This window comes from Rana temporaria, chromosome 6 (genome assembly GCF_905171775.1).
Source record: "Rana temporaria chromosome 6, aRanTem1.1, whole genome shotgun sequence".
Taxonomy (NCBI): Eukaryota; Metazoa; Chordata; class Amphibia; order Anura; family Ranidae; genus Rana; species Rana temporaria.
In genome coordinates, this window is record NC_053494.1 from 10,133,640 (window position 1) to 10,161,352 (window position 27,713).

The window sequence follows — 27,713 nt, forward strand, 5'->3', positions numbered from 1 at the left end:
GTATACATATGTATATATAGGGCCCAGAGGTCCCCAGGGCTCCAGATGGCAACCCCCTTTTTTAAAAAAAAATATATATATTTTTTATTTCTTTTTTTTCTTTTTATTAAAGGGACCCCAAGGCCCCGGATGGCTACCCCCTTTTTTTTATATATATTTTTCTTTATTTCTATTTTTTTTTTGCAAAGGGCCCCCCTCGCTTCTCAATTCAGCCCCCCCCCCCCCTCAAGAGGATTTCTCCCTGGTGTGGAGTGTGGTGCTCGCCCCCTCCCTTGGACTACAGGAGAGTCAGGATGCCCACTAACACACAGCTCCTTTCTCTATCTGCAACGTAGAGGGCGTTCTGACTCTCCTGTAGTCCAAGGGAGGGGGCGAGCACCACACTCCACACCAGGGAGAAAGCCTCGCATTACTGTGTGGAGTTACAGACAGAAGAACAGGAAGTGAGGATTTCTCAGAAGAAATAAGGACATTTACAAGCAAAATGGAAGGATGAGGTAAGTGAAGGAGGACTGCACTAAGGTAAAGGAGGCTATTTAGGGAAAAATTGTTTCCTTTTACAACCCCTTTAAGAATCCTCCATCATGTCGTATTTTCCTGAAACACATCAATAAAACAATACTGCTTTGTGGGCACTAGATGGCGCTGATGACCATACAAGGTAAAGACAATACAAATCCTATGGCATGCTTGTGTGAATGGTTCGGAATTTTTGATACATCGGGCTAGATTCAGGTAGCTGCGCCCCTTCTTACGGCGGCGCAGCGTATCGTATTTACGCTACGCCGCCGCAACTTACAGGAGCAAGTGCAGTATTCACAAAGCACTTGCTCCGTAAGCTGAGGCGGCGTAGCGTAAATGAGGCCGGCGTAAGCGCGCGTAATTCAAATGTGGAAGAGGGGGCGTGTTTTATGCTAATATGTGATGACCTGACGTGATTGACGTGTTTTACGAACAGCGCCGTCCGTGTACATATCCCAGCGTGCATTGCTTCAAATGACATCGCAAGGACGTCATTGGTTTCGACGTGAATGTAAATTACGTCCAGCCCTATTCGCGAACGACTTACGCAACCGACGCAAAAAATTCAAATTTCGAAGCGGGAACGACGGCCATACTTAACATTGGCTGCGCCTCCTAATAGCAGGAGCAACGTTACGCCGAAAAAGCCTTAACGCAAACGACGTAAAAAAACTACCGCCAGGCGCACGTACGTTTGTGAATCGGCGTCACTAGGTCATTTGCATAATCTACGCCGAAAACGACGGAAGCGCCACCTAGCGGCCAGCGTGAGAATGCACCCTAAGATACGACGGCGTAAGAGACTTACGCCAGTCGGATCTTAGGCTAATGTCGGCGTATCTTGCTTTCTGAATACAGAAAGAAGATACGCCGGCGCAGATTTGAATTTACGCGGCGTATCTACGGATACGCCGGCGTAAATCGTTGCTGAATCTAGCCCATCGTCTCCCCCGAGTTTCCATACACACTCCTCTCGTATTTGGAGGATATTTGCTGATCTCTGAGTTTCGTTTTTCAATAGAAATAAATCCACAGAAACAGGTTTTTATAAAAACAAAACGCAATTTTATGATAAGGCCCGTCGGGGGCTTTACAAAGGGGGGGAGGGGCATCCTTCCTAGCGGCGGTCTTGGAGGAATGTGAGCGGGTGCGCTGGCGGGAAGTGAGCTCCGATTCTGATGAACGGGAAGAGAACCTTTTTTTTTTTTTGGACACAACGACTTGAAGATTGATGGCGGGCGCAGGAAGCGTCATTAACCCCTTGCTGGCCGGGGGGGGGGGGGAGAGGGAAACGCGATGCTCTGCAATGCGCCCCCTCCCCCCCACGTGACGAGAAAAGGTTAAATAGAAAAAAAAAAACGAAAAGATCCACGTTGTGCGCCTGCGCAGGATCTTATATATATATATACATATATAGATATATATACACCTTCTATACATATATATATACACACAGTGATTGGATAGCAGCTTCCTTCTTGTTCGGAGGGGATTGGTTGTTCCCATTGATGATGATCTGCGGGGGAGAAAGACTCAGGTTAGTAAGAGTGACAATGAGGATCTGCAGAGTATCTCAGCTTTGATTTCACCCCACCTCTAAATATGGGGGGATGGTCTATCACACCCATTGTACTACTCTGACCCACCCAGACCTATAGTGCAATGCTCTGCAGGTTTGTATTATCCAATAGACTATAGTGCAATGCTCTGCAGGCTTGTATTATCCAATAGACTATAGTGCAATGCTCTGCCGGCTTGTATTATCCAATAGACTATAGTGCAATGCTCTGCAGGCTTGTATTATCCAATAGACTATAGTGCCATGCTCTGCAGGCTTGTATTATCCAATAGACTATAGTGCAATGCTCTGCCGGCTTGTATTATCCAATAGACTATAGTGCAATGCTCTGCAGGCTTGTATTATCCAATAGACTATAGTGCAATGCTCTGCAGGTTTGTATTAGCCAACAGACCATTGCACTATAGTCTATTAGCCTTTACAAAACTGCAGAGCATTGCACTATACTCTATAAGCCAATACAAGCCTGCAGAGCATTGCACTATAGTATTTTGGCTAATACAAGCCTGCAGAGCATTGCACTATAGTCTATTGGATAATACAAGCCTGCAGAGCATTGCACTATAGTCTATTGGATAATACAAGCCTGCAGAGCATTGCACTATAGTCTATTGGACAATACAAGCCTTCAGAGCATGGCACTATAGTCTATTGGCTAATACAAGCCTGCAGAACATTGCACTATAGTATATTAGCTAATATAAACTGGCAGAGCATTTCACTATAGTCTATTGGCTAATACAAGCCTGCAGAGCATTTCACTATAGTCTAGTGGCTAATACAAGCCTGCAGAGCATTTCACTATAGTCTAGTGGCTAATACAAGCCTGCAGAGCATTGCACTACAGTCTATTGGCTAATACAAGCCTGCAGAGCATTGCACTATAGTCTATTGGCTAATACAACTATGCAGAGCATTGCACTATAGTCTATTGGCTAATACAAGCCTGCAGAGCATTCCACTATAGTCTATTGGCTAATACAAGCCTGCAGAGCATTGCACTATAGTCTATTGGCTAATACAACCCTGCAGATTATTGCACTATAGTCTATTGGCTAATACAAGCCTGCAAAGCATTAGGGCACAAACTCCAGACACTCTGTACCAAGACTTGGTAAAACTGGCAGGGCGATGAGGCCCTACTACAAACCTGCAGAGCATTGCACTAGTGTCTATCTACTAAAGCCAGTCTGCAGAGTATTGTACTGGCATTTAATACAGTCTTCAGAGCATTGCACTATGGTCTGTTGGCTAATACGAGCCTGCAGAGCATTGCACTATAGTCTATTGGCCAATGCAAGCCTGCAGAGCATTGCACTATAGTCTATTGGCCAATGCAAGCCTGCAGAGCGTTGCACTGGTGTATAACTGCTAATCCATGCTACAGTCTTCGCAGAGTATCTCACCTTCAGTGTATGAGTAGTTCCTCGGCGGAGTGGGCTCCGGTCTCCTCTATGGGGGCTGCAGAGAGAAGAGGACATCAGACGTTATACAGATACTGAGGAGTCACATGATGAAAACCTGACAGGGGCTCTGAGCTTTTCCTACAAATATTGCCCGGAGTTCCACTTTAAATTAATATAGTCATTTAAATAAATTCAAGTATAACTGAAGGCATTTTTTTTTTTTAGTGTTGGATAGAGTGGAGAGGGGTTAGAACCTCTGTCAGGTTTCTATGGCTGTCTATTGTAAAAATTCAGCCAACAGATTTTTTTGTATTTTAGAAGGAGCGCTGAAGGGTTTGAACAGCAGTCAGGCTTTTATCGCTGTTGGTGTCCCCATCAGTGACATTTCTCATCACTTCCTGTCTCTGGAGATGCAACAGGAAATGGAAACAAATCTTTCCAAAAGGGAAAATATCTTTGAAACAGGCGTCCCCATTGGAAGATTTCCCCCACTTCCTGTTCTGGTGACAACTGTTCCATTTTAGATTTTTTTTTTGGGGGGGGGGGGGGGGGGGTGACAGGGCAGCTGGGCAGGGTGAATCTTCCTGGTTTGGACACAGACAGCAGACTTTATTAACAGTCACAGAGGCCCAGATTCTCGTATCTCCGCGGGCGTAACGCATCTCGTTTACGTTACGCCGCCGCAAGTTTTACGGGCAAGTGCTTGATTCACAAAGCACTTGCCTGTAAAGTTGCGGCGGCGTAGCGTAAATCCTCCGCCTAATTCAAATGATCCGGGTAGGGGGCGTGGATCATTTAAATTAGGCGCGTTCCCGCACCGAACGTACTGCGCATGTGCCGTCCCTAAAATTTCCTGACGTGCATTGCGCTAAATGACGTCGCATTGGTTTTCGACGTTAACGTAAATGGCGTCCAGCCCCATTCACGGACGACTTACCGCAAACAACGTAAATTTTTAAATTTCGACGCAGGAACGACGGCCATACTTAACATTGGTTGCCCCTCATATAGCAGGGGCAACTTTACGTGCCGCAAATCGTACGTAAACGTCGTATCCTCACTGCGTCGGCCGGTCGTACGTTCGGGAATTCGCGTATTTTGCTAATTTGCATACTCGATTGGGAAAACGACGGAGGCGACACCTAGCGGCGAAAAAAAAAATGCATTTAAGATCCGACAGCGTAAGAGCCTTTCGCCTGTCGGATCTAATGGTTATCTATGCGTAACTGATTCTAAGAATCAGTCGCATAGATACGACGGCCCAGATTAGGACTTACGATGGCGTACATTGCGTTGCGCCGTCGTAAGCCCTTTCAGAATCTGGGCCAGAGTCTGGAGGTATATGAGAAGGAAGGTCCGTTCGTCACTCACTGGTGAACTTGTTTTTCCTGCGGCAGTGGATCAGGTATATGGTGAGGGTGATGACGAAGGTGAAGACGAAAGCTGCAACGGCGACGCTCACGATGACCCACAGCAACGGGAAATCCGCTTGTTTATCCTGAGAATCGCCTGGAAGAGAACGAGAAATGTTAGAAAATGTCTGTGAATTCTCCGACACTCTCTGCTCTCAAACACTCTCCTCTTCATCATAACAACAAGAGTCTGACACCCCTTCTATCTGAGCCTACTATATCTGTGTGTCACAGCCCCGCCTCCTCATCCGTGACATCACAGCCCCGCCTTCTCATCAGTGACGTAACAGCCCCGCCTCTTCATCAATGATGTCACAGCCCTACCTCCTCATCTGTGACGTCACAGCCCCGCCTCCTCATCAGTGATGTCACAGCCCCGCCTCCCCATCAGTGATGTCGCAGCCCCGCCTCCTCATCAGTGACGTCACAGCCCCGCCTCCTCATCAGTGACGTCACAGCCCCACCTCCTCATCAGTAACGTCACAACCCTGACCCCTTATTAGTAATGTCACAGCACCAAGTAGTAGTATCATGTCTGCAGTCTCTGACCACCTCCTGCAGGGATGGACTGGCCATTGGGACTACAGGGAGTTTCCCGGTGGGCCGATGGCTCTGTGGGCCGGCTTCAGTGACAGCGGACCGCCGCCCCCCTCCACTCCTCTGTCTCTCCCTCCCCGCAGCGTTTACCTGGGGGGAACAAATAAGCAGGAGGAGGACCAGAGGAGCAGGGGAGACGACAGAGGAGCATGGGGGAGGGGACAGACAGCGGACTCAACAGCTATGGCCTGGGAGTTTCTCACTTCTGCCTAATCTTGTCCCATAACGGGGGCACCGAACTGATTCTTTGCCCCGGGTGAAATAATGTCTAGCTTCCCCTCTGGTACTGCCTAAAAGAGTACCAGTACCAGCCGTTCTACTCTAATAAAGTAGAATGGCTAGTGGCTAGTGAAGGGGGAGAGGGGCCTTAATGGCTGGGGGGGGGGGGTGCGGGAGTTGTCCGGCCGCCATGGGAGAGACCTGTCAAAGTGGGCCAGTCTGCATGAAGTCCAGGGCCAAATTTCTGTCCCAGTCCAGCCCTGACCTCCTGTATCATGTCTGTAGTCTCTCACCATCCCCTGTATCATGTCTGCCGTCTTTGACCATCTCTTGTATCATGTCTGCAGTCTCTGACCATCTCCTGTATAATTTTTGCAGTCTCTGACCATCTCTTGTATCATGTCTGTAGTCTCTGACGATCTCCTGTATCATGTCTGAAGTCTCTGACCATCTCCCGTATCATATCTGCAGTCTCTGACATCTCCTGTATTATGTCTGCAGTCTCTGAACATCTCCTGTATTATCTCTGCAGTCTCTGACATCTCTTGTATCATGTATGCAGTCTCTGACCATGTCCTGTATCATGTCTGCAGTCTCTGACCATGACTTGTATCATGTCTGTAGTCTCTGACGATCTCCTGTATCATGTCTGCATACTCTGACATCTCTGTATCATGTCTGCAGTCTCTGACCATCTCCTGTATCATGTCTGCACTCTCTGACCATCTCCTGTATCATGTCTGCAGTCTCTGACCATCTCTTGTATCATGTCTGCAGTCTCTGACCATCTCTTGTATCATGTCTGCAGTCTCTGACCATCTCCTGTATCATGTCTGCAGTCTCTGACCATCTCCTGTATCATGTCTGCAGTCTCTAAAACTGAATATTCACAGAATTTTATGTGCGGCCCCTTGGTAGAAAGTTGACCACCACTGCTGCAAACCCCCCTTAGTGCCCCCGAGCGTTCTCTTACATGTCTGACAGAAGTCGTCCTTGCTGGAAATCTCGCACAGCCGGCAGTCTTTACACCTCTCCAGATCATTGCTCCACCGGAAGCCCTTCTCACACACCGGATCTGCCGAAACAAAGAAGACATCAGATATAAACGATAACGTTTTCATGGTTTGACGCTGCCGTCATCCCTTATAACCGGAGAGTGACCGGTGAGTAGTGTTGCTCACGAATATTCGTATTGCGAATATTCGGCTCGAATATGGCATATTCGAGTATTCGCGATATATTTCGAATTTCGCGGTGAATATTCGCTATTCCGAATATTCAAATTTTTTCAATTTTATTTTTAGAACAGATCACATCCTAGAGATCTCCATCGACGTCTAAAAGCATTGCTGGTATGATTAGAGACCTTGGGCCGAGTAGCTGAAGCAATCATTTTATCTTGCCGAAAAATCGCAATGCGATTATTCGGCAATCGGAATATCGCACGATTATTTTCTCCGCCCTTCTTTTGCATCAGAGCCAATCAGAGTGCGCCTACCGCAGTTGTCGAAATTTCGCAATTATTTTCGCATTCGCAATAGCGAAATTTCGCAAACATTTCATTTCGATAAAATATCACGAATATTCGAATTTAGCGAATATTTCTCGAATATTCGGCTATATATTCGTGATATATCGCGAAATCGAATATGGCGTATTCTGCTCAACACTACCGGTGAGGTCAGCCTTCTGCTATGAAAGAGGGTGATAAATGCCAGGGTGTAACATGAGAGAGATATCACAAGATTTCGTGGTGACCCCCCTCCCGTCATGTGACAGGTGACACCGTGCTTCCCTGGGGAACTGCGATAAAGTGGAGCATAAAATCCACATAAATAATAAAAAATAAAAAAATGAAGTTTCTACAATCTTATATAATCTTTATCCCCTTCCCACCAGCTGGACATATATATACATTGCAGCTTAGGCACTTCCTGTTATGGGGTGACAACACACTGTCCTGTCCCCCAATTGGGCTCCTGCGTTGTCACCCTGTCACATGCACCCCTGGTGGAGACTACACCCATTGACACCCATTGACATGGTCCACCGCTATCAGGAAGCCAGTCCAGGTCAATGATATACAATTGGCCCTGAATGAAGTGCATGGAGATATGGTGATCCTGCCATGACGCTTGTGCAGACATTCTCTGTTATGGGGTCACAACGTGCAGCTTTATTTTATTTTTTTAAAACCACGATGATCGTGCATAAAATGTAATCACAAGAGTAGATAAAAACTGCAATAGGAGCCTACAGGCGTTCCCTACGCGTTTCGTCCAATGAGACGTCGACTGGGTTGTGGAAGTGACAAGCAGCCATGCTGACACAAATTGCTCAGACATAGTCCTGCATTGTCACTATTATGGAACTGGACCAGAGAAATTATATATAGACCCCCCCCCCCCCCCCAAAGGAAGTTCATGTAGATATGATGATCCTGCCATGGAGCTTATTCAGACACTCCCTGTTATGGGGGGACAACACTCACAAGTCATTTTCAATCATCTGCAACATTTAAAAAAAAAATCCACGATGATCCTGCCATCAAGGTCCTTGTTCAGGCACTTCCTGCTATGGGGTGACAACACACTGTCCCTGTCTCCCAATGGTGCTCCAGCGTTGCCACTCTGTCAAATGCTCCCATGGTGGAGACCACAAGCAGCCATGCTGACACACGTTACACCGGCAGCCACCACCATTGTCACCATCGGGTAGCTGGTCCAGAGCAGCCAACACTGGAGCAAGGACATGTACACAGGAAGTGGCCGAAAGAGGCTGAAGGAGATCAGCAGCTCTGGGATGGAGGACAAGGTGATAAAATATGTATTTTCTTAAAGAAAAGTAATTGTTAGGATACACAGAGCTTCAATCAATGTCACCCAGTTCAGGCTATCAACTTTGTAAATGTAACAGTCGTGTTTTGTAAATGGATTTCAAACTGCAACATTGTACAAAGAAGAAGGCCTCTTTCACACGGGACGGATCCGTGAAGATCCGCCCCGTGAACCTTCCCAATGTGATTAGCCGGGATCGCTCCGCTGATCCCCGCTGAGCCGGCGGATGACAGGGCGGTCCTCGCACACTGTGCAGGGACCGCCCTGTCAGATCTCTGCTCTCCCCTATGGGTCGTCTGTCCGTGTTCATCCGATCCGATGACGGATGGAAAAATAGGATTTTCCTCCATCTGCAGAATCGGAGGATTGCGGAGCCGGATGAGATCGGGGTGTCAGCGGACGTTCATCCTCTGACACCCGCAATCTTATAGGGACCAATGTATGTCCCTTTTTCATCCGCAAACGGATGGATAAAAAAGTGGACATGCAGTCTGCAGGTGTGAAAGAGCCCAAAGAAAGATGAAAAGAAGAAGCAAGAAAGAAGAAGAAAGAAGAAAATAAGAAGAATTAGAAAATGAAGAAAGAAGAGAAGAGGGGAAAAAAAGAAGAAAAAAAAGAAGAAAGAAGAAAAGAAGAATTAGAAAACAAAGAAAGAGGAGAGGAAGAGGAAGAAGAAAGAAGAAAAAAAAGAAGAATTAAAAGGAAGAAGAAGAAATGAAGAAGAATTAGAAAATAAGAGGAAGGAAGAAGGATAAAAAGAAGAAAGAAGAAAGGAAGAAGAATTAGAAAACAAAGAAAAAGAGAAGAATAGGAAGAAGAAGAAAGAAGAAGAAAGAAGAAGAAAAGGAGAAGAAGAAGAATTAGAAAACAAAGAAAGAAGGGAAGACGAGGAAGAAAGAAGAAAAAAGAAAGAAGAAAAAGTAGAAGAATAAGAAGAAAGAAAGGAGGAAGAATGAAGAAAAAGAATAATACATAAGAAGAATAAAGAAGAAGAAGAAGAAGAAGAAGGAAGAAGAAATAAGAAAAAGAAGAAGAAGGAGAAAGAAGATGAAGAAGAAAAGTAGAAAGAAGAAGAAAGAGAAGGAAGAAAGAGGAAGAAAAAGAAGAGGAAAGAAGATGGAGGAAATATTAGAAGAAAAATTAAAAGAAAAAGAAGAAAGAAGAAGAAAGAAGGAAGGAGGAAAAAGAAGAGGAGTGAAGAAAAAGAAGAATAAATAAGAAGAGTGAAGAAAAAGAAGAAGAAAAAAGAAGAAAGAAAATGAAGAAGAAAAAGTAGAAAGAAAGAGAAGGAAGAAAGAGGAAGAAGAAAGAATAAAAAGAAGAAGAGGAAAGAAGAAGGAAGAAGAAGGAAGACGTATTAGAAGAAGAAAGAAGAAGGAAGAAGAAGGGAGAAGAAGGAAGAAGTATTAGAAGAAGAAAGAAGAAAGAAGAAGGAAGAAGTATTAGAAGAAGAAAGAAGAAGAAGGAAGAAGTATTAGAAGAAGAAAGAAGAAGGAAGAAGTATTAGAAGAAGTATTAGAGGAAGGAAGAAGAAGCCTTTTATGTCGGGTTGGCACTTTGCTGTGCCTCAACACAAAGCCATGTTGATGATGTGCGTTACTTCTGGCGATAACATGTGTCGTGTTAGGCCAGCCCATTGGTTGGATGTTTTTTTTAAATTCAATGTATTTTATTCATTTTGGACGGACGCGATGAACACTTGTCTTTTTTTTGTATGTAATTCCGTCAGTCATCTTGATGTAGAGAAGAGCTTTGGGTCCAGACACTTTCTGTACGGCGGAGTCTGCAGCTGTGTGTCCCGTACGCTGTGTATATATAATTGGTGACACATGTGTTTGTTTATCTGGTGGTGTCACCGAACGCTCTGGGCTAGTGATGTCACCCATTGGTCAGAGAGATGTGGAAACTCATACGGGGTCTATTTATACATGGCTGGGGTCAGCGCTCCTATTTGCACATGTGGTGCTGGGTCAGCACTGTCCGAGGTTATCTCATATGTTATGTGATCACATTATGGGCGCTGCACAGCCAGTGTACACTGTCCGCAGACTTTCCAAGAAGTGTCAGATTGAAGAGTGAGAGGCGAATATCTGGCATCCTAAATACAGCAGTGGCAGGCATGGTGGGAACCCCTCATAATGGGCACAGCGGGTGTATAGACCCAGGAACTCAGCACAGGGATGGTGGGAACCCCTCATAATGGGCACAGCAGGTGTACAGACCCGGGAACTCAGCACAGGGATGGTGGGAACCCCTCATAATGGGCACAGCCGGTGTAGAGGCCCAGGAACTCAGCACAGGGATGGTGAGAACCCCTCATAATGGGCACAGCAGGTGTACAGACCCGGGAACTCAGCACAGGGATGGTGGGAACCCCTCATAATGGGCACAGCAGGTGTACAGACCCGGGAACTCAGCACAGGGATGGTGGGAACCCCTCATAATGGGCACAGCAGGTGTACAGACCCGGGAACTCAGCACAGGGATGGTGGGAACCCCTCATAATGGGCACAGCCGGTGTACAGACCTGGGAACTCAGCACAGGGATGGTGGGAACCCCTCATAATGGGCACAGCCGGTGTACAGACCTGGGAACTCAGCACAGGGATGGTGGGAACCCCTCATAATGGGCACAGCAGGTGTACAGACCCGGGAACTCAGCACAGGGATGGTGGGAACCCCTCATAATGGGCACAGCCGGTGTACAGACCTGGGAACTCAGCACAGGGATGGTGGGAACCCCTCATAATGGGCACAGCCGGTGTACAGACCTGGGAACTCAGCACAGGGATGGTGGGAACCCCTCATAATGGGCACAGCAGGTGTACAGACCCGGGAACACTTCTACAGGAATGGTCTCTCTCCCCCCCTTTCTGCAGCCCCCCCCCCCCCAATCTCTCTCTCTACGGTTACCACCTGTCCAGGATTCACCTGGACAGTGTGGGTTTTGAATCATGTGTCCGTGTTTTTAGTCCACCTGAAACCCGGACACAATATTCAGACCAGACTGTGGCTCCCAAAGTAACCAAGATAGTCATATCTGCTGCCGCTGCTGGTGGCTGTTTGGAAGCAGGTTTGGCATCACTGAGGAGTGGGGTGATGATGTCAGCAAGAGCAATTTGGCCACACCCACTGGCGTGCTATGTGCGCTACGTTACTACTGCACCCAAATGTGTCCGGGTCCTTTATAATCCTATAGTGTTTACTGCAAAAAATAAATAAAATTGCCCTGTGCCGCAAATACAATTTCTCTCACTCTCTCACTTGTCTCTCCTTTCTCTCTTTCTCTCTTTTTTATTATTTCTCTCTTCTTTCTTTCTTTTTCTTCCCCCCCCTTATTTTCTCTCTCTCTCTTTCTATTACTCCTGTCTCTCTTCTTTCTTTTTTTCATTCTTTCTTTCTTTAATTTGTCTCTCAATCCTCTCCCTGTCTCCTGTCTCTCTTCTTTTTTTCTCTCATTCTCTCTCCTCTACTTCTCTACTTCTCTCCTGTCTCTCTTCTTTCTCTCTCTCGTCTCTCCTTTCTTTCTTTCTTTCTTTCTCTCCCCTTCCTTTCCCTCTCTCTTTCTCTCTGTGTCTCTCCTCTCCCTCTCTCCTGTCTCTCTTCTTTCTTTCTTTATCTCTCTGCCTCTTTCTCTTGTTCTCTCTCCTTCTCTCCTGTCTCTCTCTTCTTTCTTTCTTTTTCTCCCCCCCCCCTCTTATTTTCTCTCTCTCTTTCTATTACTCCTGTCTCTCTTCTTTCTTTTTTTCATTCTTTATTTCTTTAATTTGTCTCTCAATCCTCTCCCTGTCTCCTGTCTCTCTTCTTTCTTTCTTTCTTTCTTGCTTTCTCTCTCTCTCTTGTCTCTCCCTTCTTTCTTTCTTTTTCTCCCTCTTTCTCTCATTCTCTCTCCTCTACTTCTCTCCTGTCTCTCTTTTTTTCTTTCGCTCTCTCGTCTCTCCTTTCTTTCTTTCTTTCTTTCTTTCTTTCTTTCTTTCTTTCTTTCTTTCTTTCTTTCTTTCTTTCTTTCTTTCTCTCCCCTTCCTTTCCCTCTCTCTTTCTCTCTGTCTCTCTCCTCTCCCTCTCTCCTGTCTTTCTTCTTTCTTTCTTTATCTCTCTCACTCTTTCTCTTGTTCTCTCTCCTTCTCTCGTGTCTGTCTCTTTTTTCTTTTGCTTTCTCTCTTTTCTCCTTCCTTTCTTTCTTCCTTTCTTTCTTTCTTTCTTTCTTTCTTTCTTTCTTTCTTGCTTTCTTTCTTTCTTTCTTTCTTTCTCTCTCTCTCTCTCTTTCTCAGGTTCTCTCAATCCTCTCCCTCTCTCTCTTGTCTCTTCTTTCTTTCTTTCTTTCTTTCTTTCTTTCTTTCTTTCTTTCTTTCTTTTTCTCCCTCTTTCTCTCATTCTCTCTCCTCTACTTCTCTCCTGTCTCTCTTCTTTCTTTGCTCTCTCTTGTCTCTCCTTTCTTTCTTTCTTTCTTTCTTTCTTTCTTTCTTTCTTTCTTTCTTTCTTTCTTTCTTTCTTTCTTTCTTTCTTTCTTTCTCTCCCCCTCCTTTCCCTCTCTCTTTGTCTCATTCCCTCCCCTCTCCCTCTCACCTGTCTCTCTTCTTTCTTTCTTTATCTCTCTCCCTCTTTCTCTTGTTCTCTCTCCTCTCCTGTCTCTCTTCCTTCTTTCTTTCTTTCTTTCTTTCTTTCTTTCTTTCTTTCTTTCTTTCTTTCTTTCTTTCTTTCTTTCTTTCTTTCTTTCTCTCTCTCTCTTTCTCTCTGTCTCTCTCCTCTCCCTCTCTCCTCTTCTCTCCTGTCTCTCTTCTTTCTTTCTCCCTCTCCCTCTTTCTCTCGTTCTCTCTCCTCTCCCTCTCTTCTGTCTCTTTCTTTCTTTCCTTCTCTTTCTTTCTTTCTTTCTTTCTTTCTTTCTTTCTTTCTTTCTTTCTTTCTTTCTTTCTTTCTTTCTTTCTCTCTCTCCCTCTCTTTCTCTCTCTCCCACTCTCTCTCTCTCTCTCTCTCTCTCTCTCTCTCTCTCCCCCTCTCTCTCCCCCTCTCTCTCTCCCTCTCTCTCCCTCTCTCTCTCTCTCTCCCCAGAGGTCTCTGGTAGTCTCCCAGTGTAGACATCTCCCACACACACACATACCAGGGAGAGGAATCACTGGTCAAGTGACTCATAGTGGGGAGGGAGGAGGGAGGGGGTACAGTGACAGTCGATGGGGGGGGGGGGGTTGAAGACTGAGGACTCCCGTTCTCCTCTGCTCCCTCCTCTCCCCCTCCTGGCTGACTCATGCAGGTTTCATACCCAGCTGGTGAGGTCAGCGGCTATACTGGGACACAGACAAGGGCAGGAGAGGGGGGGGGGGCAGTACAAAGGAGAGACTGCAAGTAGCAACGTGCTCAGTGGGTGACGCCGGTGTGCGAATTGCAGAGACAGCGAAGAAAATTGGAAACATTTTGGAGATATCAATTTAGTGAATGGGGCACGTTGATAAATGCAACGCCGCCATGCCGCTCCAAGGAAATTCATACATTTTTAAAGTAGAACTCCGGGTAAAACTTTTTTTTTTAGTTTCTAGTTTTGGATGTAGTGTGGAAGAGTTAGAGGGTTTGTCAGGTTTTTAATGCTGTCTGTATCCCCCATGGGGAGATTTCTTCTCACTTCCCATTGTGCGTCCCCAAATTGAGGGGGATTCCCACCTCTGGTGTCCCCATTGAGAGATTTCACCTCCGCACTTCTCCTGGAGACAACTGGAACATTCCTGGTAATGTGGTCAGCAGGACAGGAAGTAAATGGAAATCTTTACAAGGGGCCATATTCTGAGTAAAGTTACGATGGAGTATCTCAGGATACTCCGTCGTATCTCTCTTTTTTGGCCCGCGTATCTATGCGAGTGATTCTTAGAATCATTTTCGCATAGATACGCTGTAGATCCGACATGTGTAAGTCACTTACACTGTGGGATCTTAAATGTAATTACTCCGCCGGCCGCTAGGTGGCGTTTACGTTCAGGTCTCATTTGTTTATGCAAATGAGCCTGATACGCCGATTCCCGAACGAATTTGCGTCGCGTAACCGTCGCTTACGTCGTTTGCGTAGGCGTAAGGTTACCCCTGCTATATGAGGGGTAACCTTACGCCAGTCCCACGTAGGCCATGTTAAGTATGGCGTCGGGTCCGCGTCGTGTTTTCCCGTCGGGTACGTCGTTTTACTAAGTCGTTTTTGAATACGACTTTACGTTAATGACGCACACGTCGGCGTCATTGACGTTTTACGCCGAGAACTGGAGCATGCGCACTGGGCTATTTTAAGCCCGGCGCATGCGCAGTTCGTTAGAATCGGGGGCGCGCTTAATTTGAATAGAAGCCGCCCCCTTGGATTTACGTGGGGGTACGCCGTGCCAATTACACTCCGCCGCCCCAAACTACGAAGCAAGTGTTTGGGGAATACAGCACTTGCTCCTGTAGGTTGGGGCGGCGGAGTGTAAATGGCTTACGCACCGCCCGCCTAGTTTCTTTAAGAATATGGCCCAAGGTGCCTAGTCTATGGCCTGGGGGCCACATGTGGCCCTTTGGCATAGGTGTGCGCAGCTTATTGCATTAGGGTTTGCACCCCAAAGCTCCAACACATATTTACTGGGAGGAAGGGGGATCAAGGGAGCACACGGGGGACCCGGGCAACAGAAGGAAGAGGAACAGGGAAAGGAGGGGGGGTGGCGTATATTAGTACCGACCCCCTATATTTTCCTCCTGTGGCAGCTGAAGGTTGACAAAAGGGAGAGGAGGAGAAGCCTACTTTCAGCTGCTGCAGGAGGAAAATGCAGATCGGTTCCACTAAATTACACCCCCCTCACCGCCTCTCCTGTCCAGGTTCTGAGGACCAACAAGGAAGATTGCGGTTTACTTGTCACTTGCCCACTATTGACAGGTTGCCAACCCCAGGATTAGGGTGTGCCCAGGCACACCTGGCACCAGAGGCAGCTCTAGGCTTTGTGAGGCCTTAGGCAAAACTTGACATGGGGCCCCACTGACGCCCATGATGGGAAAAATAATTCAAGGACAAGAGCCCTTTTCCCCACAACCCTGGCCCGTGGTTGTGGGGGTCTGTGGGCAGGGGGCTTATCGGAATCTAAAAGACCCCCTTAAAAAGGCGGCTTCCAGATCCTGCTCTTTAATAACTAAGGGGCGGGGGCCACCTGGTGATGTCACCTGGTGAACCTGTCCCCTTGTGACGTCATTGACTGAGGGCAAGCTGGATCAATGACATCACAAGGGGTGGGGTCATCGATATTCACTGGTTGTTAGGGATGCTGGCGGCCCCGCTCCTGAGTCAGGGCTCTTAACGCTGCCTGAGCACAGCAGCGTTAAGGTCCCCTGTCCCTCAAAGCTCAGGTAATGCATTGGGTAAGTTAGGTGGCCACGAGGCCCCTGAGAGTGTGAGGTCTTAGGCGACCGCCTAATTTGCCTAATTAAAGAGCCGCCTCACCCCTTGCGCAAGTCAATGCCCTTTGGTACTTAGAATGTGGCCTTCACTCACCAGCATCCAATGGGGGTAGCCTTGAGGGCTGTAATGGCAGCGATCTCTAGAAGTCTCAAATAATAAAATAAATCCCCAGTTTTGGGTCACGGTCCGTCGCGCGCGGGCGCGTGTATATGTTTCCACGCATTTCACACACGTTCCCGAGCGTCTCCTTTCAATGGGCTGTCCTACAAGCAAGGAACGTGTAAAAGAAGTGCGGATACGAATGTTCCATGAGTGATCTCCATGGCACACATGTGTTTTATATAAGAGGTGAAGAGGCGGCCACACGCACGCACATGTGCAGGAGACAGACGGGATCCCGAGACAATCCAGAACAAATGTTTTACATTTAGAAGGAGACGGCTAACGCCAGGGAGCCACGTATCCCGGCAACCAAATATTTCCCGAAGAATCATCTATCGGAAATCAGGCAATCGCCGGAGTTCTTGTGCAATCCAACGTGGGATGTGTTCACTTTGTATTGATGGTGAAGTCTCACGCCGGCCACACATGGATCACATTTTGGCCGGTTCAGCAGGAACCCGACGCATTTCCATCCATGTATGGGCACGGGGGTTGTACAAGGGTTCATCTTCCGATCCACCTACGTGCAACAGCCCTGCCGGATTTTCCCTGATCGATCAGTGCGGCTGGTGTGTTTTTTTTTGAGGTGGGGGGGCAGTAAACAACCACCCCCCGAGCCGGACCTACTCCCACAGGGGGGCGCACGGCAATAGATGGGCACACTGGCAGAAATTGATGGGCACAGTAGCGGCAATAGATGGGCACAGTAGCGGCAATATATGGGCACAGTGGCGGCAATTGATGGGCACACTGGCAGCAATTGATGGGCACAGTAGTGGCAATTGATGGGCACAGTGGCGACAATTGATGGGCACACTGGCAGCAATTGATGGGCACACTGGCAGCAATTGATGGGCACAGTAGTGGCAATTGATGGGCACACTGGCAGCAATTGATGGGCACAGTAGCGGCAATTGATGGGCACACTGTCGGCAATTGATGGGCACAGTAGTGGCAATTGATGGGCATAGTAGCAGAAATTGATAGGCACACTGGAAGAAATTGATGGGCACAGTAGCGGAAATTGATGGGCACAGTAGCGGCAATTGATGGGCACACTAGCAGAAATTGATGGGCACACTGGCAGCAATTGATGGGCACAGTGGTGGCAATTGATGGGCACAGTGGCGGCAATTGATTTATGCCAGGAGGGGGGATTTCAGCAGGAGGGTGGACTTCTACTGGGAGGAGGGGGGATTTATGGTTGGGGGGGGGGGTATGCAGATTAGTGCTTGATTATTATTTTTTTTGGGGGGGGGGGGTGCAATTTGGCATGTTCACCCCCCTGGGCTATAGGTGACCTTGTCCCGCCACTGGTTATAATGATTGAAAAAAAAAGAATGTTTAGATCGCTGCATAAGATCAATCATGACAGGTTCTCTTTAAAGGGCAACTCCAGCTACAAGTACAGCTGAGCCCCCCATTTACAAAATATTTACACTGCCCACAGACTGGCGTGGGTGTGATATATGGCAGCAAAGTATCCGGTGACAACACATTCCAGAGCTGCCATTCTGCAGACTTGGTGTCACCAACCCTGCCTGCCTCTCTCAGCTCTCTCCCACCTATAAGCTCATCCAGGTACCTCCCACATGCTTGTGGGAGGTCCCGCCCCCTGTTCTTCTCTGATTGGCTGACTGTTTTGCGCCCACAAACAGCAACGCTCGATGCAAGCCTGATTTCAGCTTTCAGCTGGTGGTGACCTTGTAGAAAGCCATCCTATCCCTTCTGTATTGAACTGTGTTGTAATGGTACTGTCCCCCGCGACGCTACGGAGACTGTTGGCGCTATATAAATCCTGTATAATAATAATAATTAGTAAACAATTAACTGAATTGGGAAATTGATTTTCTAGCAGCAGCCAATCAGATGCTCCCATTTGTCCTGAATAGAAAAGATCAGCTAGAGCTATTTTTGGACAAAAAAAAAAAAATCCTGAAAAATGTAATAATAAACGCGGCCGAGGCGAAAAAATGGCACCAGACGAATGGCTGCGATATCAGGTGACGGCCCCGGAAAGTACACGAGGGTGGGGCCTGTGCCTTTAAGGCGCTATAAAAAGAAACATTCCTTAGTGTACGACATCATCTTCAGACAGCCAATCGGAGAAGAACAGGGGGCGGGACCTCCCACAGGCATGTGAACTTGTTCATTCATAAAAAAAAAAGAAAAAAGAAAGGGAGTAGGGCAAATCCTGCAGATTATCACTCCCAAAGATATGTTATTGCACTAAAGATATCCAGGCTGCTGCGGGGGAGGGGCATGCTGAGGAGGAACCACAAGTCCCAGCATGCTGTATAGAAAAGTTGGGGAAAATGTAAGTGCCAAAAGAGTGGCTAACCCTTCTCTATTGCAATCCTGGGGGGGGGGGGGGGCTCTGCAGATGATCGCACCTGAGGATTTTCTGCTGCAGACCTTCTCACTAAATACATAGGCTGCTGAAAACAGTGCACAGTGTGCCAGGGGAGTGATCAAAGTCATTAAGTGGTGTGTAAAAAAAAAAGGGTGAGCACAATCAGTAACTGAAGAACCACAAGTGCCAGCATGCTCAGGGCAAACTGGGACGTGAGGCATGGCAGACAAAAGGGGTGAGCACTAGGTGTGCTCGTTATCTGGTTAATGAGCTGTATATATCCTGAGACATGACATTCTTAGACTGTTGCAGGTGCCAAAATGGAATATAAACCCTTCTAGTGACTGAGGAAAGACAAGTGCCCGCATGCTCAGGGCAAACTAGGCCCTGAGGCATGGCAGACAAAAGGGCTGATCATTGGGTGTGCTCGTTAACTGGTTAATGAGCTGCATATATGCTGAGACATGACGGGCCATATTCTTATACATCTAAGGCGGCGGAACGTATGTACTTTACGTTACTCCGCCGCAAGTTTAAGTGGCAAGTGCCTGATTCACAAACCACTTACCTGTAAACTTGCGGCGGCGTCGCGTAAAGTCCACCCGCGCAAGCCATCCTAATTCAAATGATCCTGGCAGTGGGCGTGGATCATTTAAATTAGGCGCGCTCCCGCGCCGATCGTAATGCGCATGCTCCGTCGGGTAAATTACCCGACGTGCGTTGCGCTAAATGACATCTCACGGACGTCATTTGTTTTGACTGTAACGTAAATGGCGTCCAGCGCCATTCACGGACGACTTACACAAACGACGTTAAATTTTCAAATTTCGACGCGGGATCGACGGCCATACTTAACATTGAGTACGCCACCTAGGGGGCATCTTTATCTTTACGCCGCGTATCGCTTACGGAAACGACGTTAAAACACTACGGCGGGCAAGCGTACGTTAGAGAATCGGCGTGACTAGTCATTTGCATATTCTACGCTGACCGCCACCTAGCGGTCAGCGTAAATATTGCAGCCTAAGATACAACGGCGCAAGCCGTCGTATCTTAGGCATGTTTAAGTGTATCTCAGTTTGAGAATACACTTAAACATAGGAAACGGACTTACGTAGGCGTATCTGCTGATACGCCTACGTAACTTGTTTAAGAATATGGCCCGACGTTCTTAAACTGTTGCAGGTGCCAAAATGGAATGTAAGCCCTTCCAGTGACTGAGGAACCACAAGTGCCAGCATGCTCAGGGCAAACAAAAGGACCCCGAGGCATGGCATACAAAAGGGGTGAGCACTGGGTGTGCTCGGTAACTGGTTAATGAGCTGCATTTATGCTGAGACATGATGTTCCTTAACAGTTTCAGGTCCCAAAATGGAATGTAAGCCCTTCCAGTGACTGAGGAACCACAAGTACCTGCATGCTCAGGGCAAACTAGGAACTCGAGGCATGGCAAACAAAAGGACCCGAGGGATGGCAAACAAAAGGACCCCGAAGCATGGCATACAAAAGGGGTGAGCACTAGGTGTGCTTGTTAACTTGTTAATGAGCTGCATTTATGCTGAGACATGACGTTCTTCAATAGTCACAGGTGCCAAAATGGAAAGAAAGCCCTTCCAGTGACTGAGGAACCACAAGTACCAGCATGCTCTGACCAAACAAGGACCTGAGGCATGGCATACAAAAGGGGTGAGCACTAGGTGTGCTTGTTAACTTGTTAATGAGCTGCATTTATGCTGAGACATGATGTTCTTTAACAGTCGCAGGTGCCAAAATGGAATGTAAGCCCTTCCAGTGACCGATGAACCACAAGTACCAGCATGCTCAGGGCAACTAGGACCCGAGGCATGGCAAACAAAAGGACCACAAGGCATGGCATACAAAAGGGGTGAGCACTAGGTGTGCTCGTTAACTTGTTAATGAGCTGCATTTATGCTGAAATATGATCTTCTTCAACTGACTCAGGTGCCAAAATGGAATATAAACCCTGGAACCACAGGTGCCAGCAGGCTCAGGGCAGACTAGTACCCCAGACATGCATACAAAAGGACCCGAGGCATGGCATACAAAAGGACCCGAGGCATGGCATACAAAAGGACCCGAGGCATGGCATACACAAGGGGTGAGCACTAGGTGTGCTCGTTAACTTGTTAATGAGCTGCATTTATGCTGAGACTTGGTGTTCTTCAGTGATAACCAGTAGCCAGTGCTATATAGGAGTGCATGATCCCATGAACAGAAGAAGACCAGATTCTTCCACCTCATGCTGATGTTATTATAATTTAAAATACAAATCAGGGGGAACCATTTTCTATTGGCTGCAGTGGGTAGGCAGAGCCGGGAACTCATGTGGCACCTGAGATCACACTGGTGCAGATATCACAGTTCTGGGATTTCCAGAAGATTAACAAAACTAGAGGGCAACTCAGCCCAGCAGTCTCCACACAACAGAGTAATATCAATTCTGAGTGGAATGGCCCTTTAAGCCAGCCGTTTTTCTATTGGCTGCAGCAGGTAGGTGGAGCCGGGAACACATGTGCAACTTCAGGACCTGAGATCTCTCTTCTTTGTTGGGAACTGCTGCAGATATCTCAGTACTGGAATCCCCAAGAAATAAAAGGAACTGGTGGGTAACTCAGCCTAGCAAACTCCACCCAACAGAGAAATATCAACTCTGCGTGGAGTGGCCCTTTAAGCCAGCCATTTTCCTATTGGGTGAAGCAGGTAGGCGGAGATGGGAACTCATGTGCATCTTCAATACCTGAGATTGCACTTCTTTGTTGGGAACTGGTGCAGATATCTCAGTTCTCGGATTCTCAGGAGATTAAAGGAACTAGAGCGCAACTTAGCCCAACAGTCTCCACCCAACAATGAAATTACAATTCTGCGTGGAGTGGCCCTTTAAGTCATCCATTGTTGGCACCCATTCTGGACTCACCCATTATATTTCATGTGCACCATCCGCAATGCCAGGGCTGTCTTAATGAGACGGCACACCTGGGCACTACCCAGCTGCACGGGGGGCCCCTGTTTTTTTCCCAAAGCAGCTGGTCCTTGAGCCCACGCTGCCCCAAAATTGGGGGCCCCATGATGGTATTGAGAGTGATAGATACACAGGGGAGGCAGTCTGCCTCCTACCTACTTGATGTCTGTTTACCTGCACTGTCAACATTGTAGGGGCCCCAGAGCATTACTTTGCCATGGGGCACATGATGCTATTAAGACGGCCCTGCACAATGCATTTGTAAAATACTTTCCTATTTCTGGCTAATAGCCAATGATTTTTTATCACTGAACCTCAGATATTTTCCAGCATGCTGGTCATTTCCCCAAAACAAGCCCAGAGCCCATTATTGCTCAGCAATGTTCCCATCGACTTGTAATTCTCACTCTGTGTTCTCAGGATCTTCTCATGTCGGATCCCTTCAATCCTTTACATGTTGTATTAATTATCTGCACATGGCAGATTTACCAATCTTCAATGTGCTCTAACGCCCATCCCCCGCCCCCTCTCTGCGGTGACGATATTGGGCTTGCAACATTTCGCACTTTCCCTCGGTGCAATATTCTTTTTCCTATTTCCTGGTGACACATACAGGAATGAATGCCCAAGGCCGGTACACCTTCTTTTTTTTTTTTTTGATCTGTTGCTGACTGTGCCAAATCAAACTTCTCTGCCAAACTTTCTCCTAAACTTTTATTCAAACTTTTTCTTGTAGCTTCTTTGTTACATTTCCAATCCTGGATCCCAAATATTTACACTTTATATTGAACTATAGAAGTGCCTTAAATAATAATAATAAACGTAATAACATCTCTTTGTATCAACTTCATTTCCATTCTTCAATCTGCTACAAAAGTATCACCAACACTAAAAGTGTGACATCATCGTTCTCTGGAGTGCGAGCTCTTGTGGCTAGGGCTCTCCTCAGGGGCGTTGCTAGGTGGCAAGTAGACCAGGGGCTTCAGCCCGAGGCCGGCACCGGTGGTGGAGGGTTAGAGTGTAAGCTCCTCTGGTGCAGAAAATGATGGGAGTAGCTCAGTGTTCTCTGTACAGCACTATGGTATATGTCAGAGCTATAGAAATGTATAATAATTCTACTGTGGTGGAACGTTAGAGTGTAAGCTCATCTGGTGCAAAAAATGATGTGAGTGGCTCAGTGTTCACTGTACAGCACTATGGTATATGTCAGAGCTATAGAAATGTATAATAATTCTACTGTGTGACTGTGGGGGAACGTTAGAGTGTAAGCTCCTCTGGTGCAGAAAATGATGGGAGTGACTCAGTGTTCTCTGTACAGCACTATGGTATATGTCAGAGCTATAGAAATGTATAATAATTCTACTGTGTGACTTTGGGGGAACGTTAGAGTGTAAGCTCCTCTGGTGCAGACACTGACATAAGTGGCTCGGTCTTCTTTGTACAGCACTATGGAATATGTCAGAACTGTGTAAGTGTATAATAGTAAGCTGTGACTGTGCTGAGGGCATTAGAGTGTAAGCTCCTCTGCACCACAGACTGATGTTTTGTTCAATACAATATTCCTCAGTAGAGTGTCCCTGGAAATGAAACCGTTGCCATGTCTTACCTGTGGCTCCTTGTCGGCTGATCTCCACCAGAAGCAGCATCAGAAGAAACTTCATTAGGGTCTGGGATTCCATCCTTGCGGTGGCACTCTTGGTAGCCCTCTGTCTGCTGGGTGGCACCAGGCTGCCCAGGTCTGATGTGTACTATTCAAGCCTGAGGTTCCTACCAATCTCTAGTCTATGCCCCTGTGCTGTGCCAGTCTCTATGCTGTGCCAGTCTGCAGTAAGTGGTTGGTCGGTCTCCTGCTCACTTGCCACGTGTTGGTCTAGGTGAGTGGTGGTGGTTGGTGCCAGCTCTTCCCTGGCGGTCTCTCCTCATTCCCTCTCTTTCTCTCAAGGAATGAATGAGTCACTCTCCTTTCTCTCCTGGCACTCTGAACTGTCTCGGGCTGTCTGGAGGAAGGAGTGAGTCACACACAGACCCTCCTCTCTCTCTCTGCCCTGATGCCCTAATGCCCTCTTTCTGGAGAGAATTGCCTCCTTCTTCACCAACTTCACTAACTCTTCCTTCCTTCCCTCTCCTCTTCCCCTCTGATGTCCTCTGTCTGGATCTCTTCCTCTCAGTCCCTCTCCTCCTCTTGTCTCTGCTCCCCTGTCCTCCTACCTCCAGCTCTCTGTACAGGAATGAATGAGTCAGACTTGGTATCCTGAATCCATAAGCAGAAGGTCTGTCCCATTTCCTCTATCCACCCCCAGACTGTGACGAAGATTAGGGGTAGAGCAGGGGAGGAGGCGAGGGAGTAACAGGCTGCGGGACGGGGAGAGGAGGAGGGAGCGAGAGAGAAGACTGGGCACCAAGTCTGTGCGAACTTCAAACACCCAACCATGTGCTGAGCACTAGGAAAAAATGTCTACTGCACCTGAACACATGGTTACATCAGAAAGAGGGAAGAGAAGAGTATACCTTTAATGACCCTGTCCCCCAGACTACAGGATAGAGAAGAGAGGTGTGAGAAAGAGGGGAGAGGAGAGAGAAAGAGGAGAAAGGAGAAGAAGAGAGGAAGAGAGAAGAGAATAGAGGAGAGGAAAGGAAAAGAAGAGAGGAGAGGAAAAGAAAGGGAAGGATAGGAAAAGAGGAGGAGAGATAAGAGAGGAGAGGAAGAGGAGAAAAGAATAGAGAAGAGAATAGGGGAGAGGAGAGGAAAGGAAAAGAAGAAAGGAGAGGAGAGGAGATGAAGAGGAGAGAGGAAAAGGAGAGGAAGAGGAAAGAGGAAGATAGGAGAGGAAAAGAAGAGAGGATAGAGGAAAAGAAAAAAAGACAAGAGCGGACGAGTGGAGAGGAAAAGAAGAGAGGGGAGGAAAAGAAGAGAAGAGAGGAATAGAACAGGTGAAAGGAGAGAGGAAGAGGGGGGGAGATAAATAGGCCTAGAGGAGAGAGGAAGAGAGGAGAGGGAAATAAAGGGAAGGAAAAGAGGAGGGGAGAGGAGAGAAAGGAGAGGAAAAGAAGAGAGGGGAGAAGAAGGAAAAGAAGAGAGGAAAAGAAAAGGAAAAGAAGCAAGGGATCAAAGAGGAGAGAGGAGGGAGGGGGAGAAAAGAGATAAATAGGGGAGACAAAAGAAGAGTGGATAGAAGAGAGAAAGTTGGAAGAGAAGAGAGAAATAGGGGAGAGAAAAGAAGAGAGAAGAGGAATAGGGAAAGGAAAAGAAGAGAGGAGAGGAGATGAAGAGGAGAGAGGAAAAGGAGAGGAGAGAGGAAGAGGAAAGAGGAAGATAGGAGAGGAAAAGAAGAGAGGATAGATGAAAAGAAAAAAAGACAAGAGCGGACGGGTGGAGAGGAAATGAAGAGAGGGGAGGAAAAGAAGAGAAGAGAGGAATAGAAGAGGTGAAAGGAGAGAGGAAGAGGGGGGAGAAAAATAGGTCTAGAGGAGAGAGGAAGAGAGGAGAGGAAGGGAAAAGAGGAGGGGAGAGGAGAGAGGAAGAGAGGAGAGAAAGGAGAGAAAAAGAAGAGAGGAGAGAGGAAGAGAGGGGAGGAAAAGGAAAAGAAGAGAGGAAAGGAAAAGAAGCAAGGGATCAAAGAGGAGAGAGGAGGGAGGGGGAGAGAAGAGATAAATAGGGGAGACAAAAGAAGAGTGGATAGAAGAGAGAAAGTTGGAAGAGAAGAGAGAAATAGGGGAGAGAAAAGAAGAGAGAAGAGGAATAGGGGAGAGAAAAGGAGAGAGGAGAGGAAATAAAAAGAGGAGACGATAGGAAAAGAAGAGATGAGAGGAAGAGGGGAGAGGAAAAGAAGAGACGAGAGAAGAGGAATAGGATAAGGGGAGAAAATGGGAGAAATAGAGTGGAGAGAGGAACTGGGTAAAGAAGAGAGGAAGAGGGAAGATGAGTGGGCAAGGAAGAGGGGAGAGGAGGGAGGAAGAGGAGACAGGAAAAGGCGAGAGGAAAATCAGATAGAAGAGAAGAAGAGGAATTGAGAGAAAAAGAGGAGAGAGAAGGAAAGGGAAAATAAATTATGCTGAGTTGACAAAAGAAAGGACTATGAGGGGAAAGGAAAGGAAAGGAGATAAGGATGAGAGGTGAGAATAGAGAAGTAAGGAAGAGAGGAGGAGAAAGGAGAGGAGAGGAAGAGGAAAGAGTCAGAAAAGTAATGAAGTAAGGAGAGTAATGAGGAAGAGGGGATAAAAGAGATAGAGGGGAGAGGAGTTGAAAGAAAAGAAAGGAAATTGTGAGAGAAAAAGAGTGAGAAAGGAAAAAGAAGAGGGGAGAGAAAAGGAAGGAACAGAGAAAGGGGAGTAGGGAAGAAAAGAGAGAAATATAGTGAAACACTGAGATGAGAGAGAGAAGGGGGAGGTGTGAAGAGAGCCATGGAGGCGAAAAGTGAAGAGGAGAAAACAGAAGAAGAGTACAGAGAAAATAGGAAAGGGGTGAAGAGATGGTGGAGAAATAGAGAGAAGAGGAGAGGAGTTAACAGGGGGGAAGGGCTGGGGACTGGAAAGGATAGAGGAGAAATAAAAGGTTGAGAGAGGAGAAGAAGAGAAATGAGATGGGGAGGACAGGAGAGGGGGAGAAGGAAAGAGATCACAGAGGAAAGGAGGCCAAGTAGTGAGATGAGAGGAGAGGGGAGAAGAGGAGGAGAAGAGAAATGAGATGGGGAGGACAAGAGAAGGGGAGAAGGAAAGAGATCACAGAGAAAAGGAGGCCAAGTAGTGAGATGAGAGGAGAGGGGAGAAGAGGAGGAGAAGAGAAATGAGATGGGGAGGACAAGAGAAGGGGAGAAGGAAAGAGATCACAGAGGAAAGGAGGCCAAGTAGTGAGATGAGAGGAGAGGGGAGAAGAGGAGAAGAAGAGAAATGAGATGGGGAGGACAAGAGAAGGGGAGAAGGAAAGAGATCACAGAGGAAAGGAGGCCAAGTAGTGAGATGAGAGGAGAGGGGAGAAGAGGAGAAGAAGAGAAATGAGATGGGGAGGACAAGAGAAGGGGAGAAGGAAAGAGATCACAGAGGAAAGGAGGCCAAGTAGATGAGAGGAGAGGAGAGGGGAGAAGAGGAGAAGAAATGTAGGGACAAGAGAAGAAACAAGAGGAGAAAAGAGAGGTGGGAAGGAGCAAGGAGAATAGAGGTGGGGAGAAGAGAGCATAACATAAGAGATATGGATATGAGGGGACAGGAGAGGGAAAAGAGGTGGGGAGGGGGTGACGGGAAGATAGGGTGTAAGAGGTAGAAAGGAGGAGGGTGAGGGAGGAGAATAGGAAAGGTGGGAAAAGAGGAGGACAGCGTAGGTGCAGCCACTGGGGACTACAAACCCATCCAACACCTATCCCCCGATATCATAACCTCTCACAGTCCCCCGTCCTGGTTCACTGAGCAGAAAACGTTGCTTTATTTTGGTGAGATTTTAGAAGCCTCATGAAATGAGTTTAATTAAAGATTCTCCGCCTGTGTCTCTTGGAACCTGAGTCTGTTTCCTGCGCTGAGTACACAGACCTGCGAGATTAGTGAAGGTCTAATACATAAAACAAACTCAACATTTAAATCCCTCAGGCATACTGTACCATCCCATCCAGCATGGCTTTCATTTCTGCACTGGTATTGGAGAACTTGGAGACCTCATTGCCAGGATTTTCTGAACAGGGGCCTGTCTCCGCCCCTATTTTATATTTTGGGGGCGGCATACAAATGCAAACCCCCCCACGCCGGAGACGGACAGGAATGCGGTGGCGATCAGAGGCTTCCTTACCTTAGGAAGGAGGCAGATCAGGCAGACATGGATTCAGGGCCATCACTTCTCCTCCAGGCTGAACAATAAGGCCCCTTTCACACTGGCGCAGTGGCGGTATAGCGCATTGCGGGCGGTATTGCCGCGGTTTCCCATTGTTTTAAATGGGAAGGAGCAGTATACATACCGCTCCTCTCACCGCTCCAAAGATGCTGCTTGCAGGAGATTTTTTTCTCTCCCGCCAGCGCATTGCCTCAGTGTGAAAGCCCTCCGGCTTTCACATTGAGGTTGCAGTGCAGGAGTTTTTCAGGCAGTATAGCAGCGCTATTTTTAGCGCTGTACCGCCTGAAAAACTCCTCAGTGTGAAAGGGGCCTTAGTGAGTCCTGAAGCCAATCAGGTGTCAGGAGCTGCTTCCTGATTGGCCGGTAGGAGAATCAGGAAGACAATAGCAAATATTAATTCGCTATTGTCACACAACTGGGTGGGCTCGGGGCGCA

The 27,713-nt window shown here is 47.3% G+C and overlaps 1 protein-coding gene across 1 annotated transcript; it reads right to left on the reverse strand.

Annotated features, from left to right (window-relative positions):
- Positions 1-1,564: 1,564 nt before the first annotated feature.
- TNFRSF12A (TNF receptor superfamily member 12A) lies at positions 1,565-23,748 on the reverse strand. The gene is made up of 5 exons (XM_040356118.1): positions 23,070-23,748; positions 6,709-6,810; positions 4,879-5,016; positions 3,508-3,562; positions 1,565-2,038 (listed from the first exon to the last, which is right to left on the reverse strand). The coding sequence occupies exons 1-4, from the start codon at positions 23,140-23,142 to the stop codon at positions 3,510-3,512; spliced, it is 366 nt and encodes a 121-aa protein (XP_040212052.1). The 5' UTR covers positions 23,143-23,748; the 3' UTR covers positions 1,565-2,038; positions 3,508-3,509.
- Positions 23,749-27,713: the final 3,965 nt, after the last annotated feature.

Bases quoted from the DNA above. Each gene is read 5' to 3' on its own strand.
- TNFRSF12A (XM_040356118.1), bottom strand. From the start codon at position 23,142: ATGGAATCCCAGACCCTAATGAAGTTTCTTCTGATGCTGCTTCTGGTG. The intron at 6,811-23,069 runs GTAAGACATGGC...TTGTTTCGGCAG, and splicing joins CAGCCGACAAGGAGCCACAG to ATCCGGTGTGTGAGAAGGGC. The intron at 3,563-4,878 runs GTGAGTGACGAA...TTCTCTCTGCAG, and splicing joins CAGGAAAAACAAGTTCACCA to CCCCCATAGAGGAGACCGGA.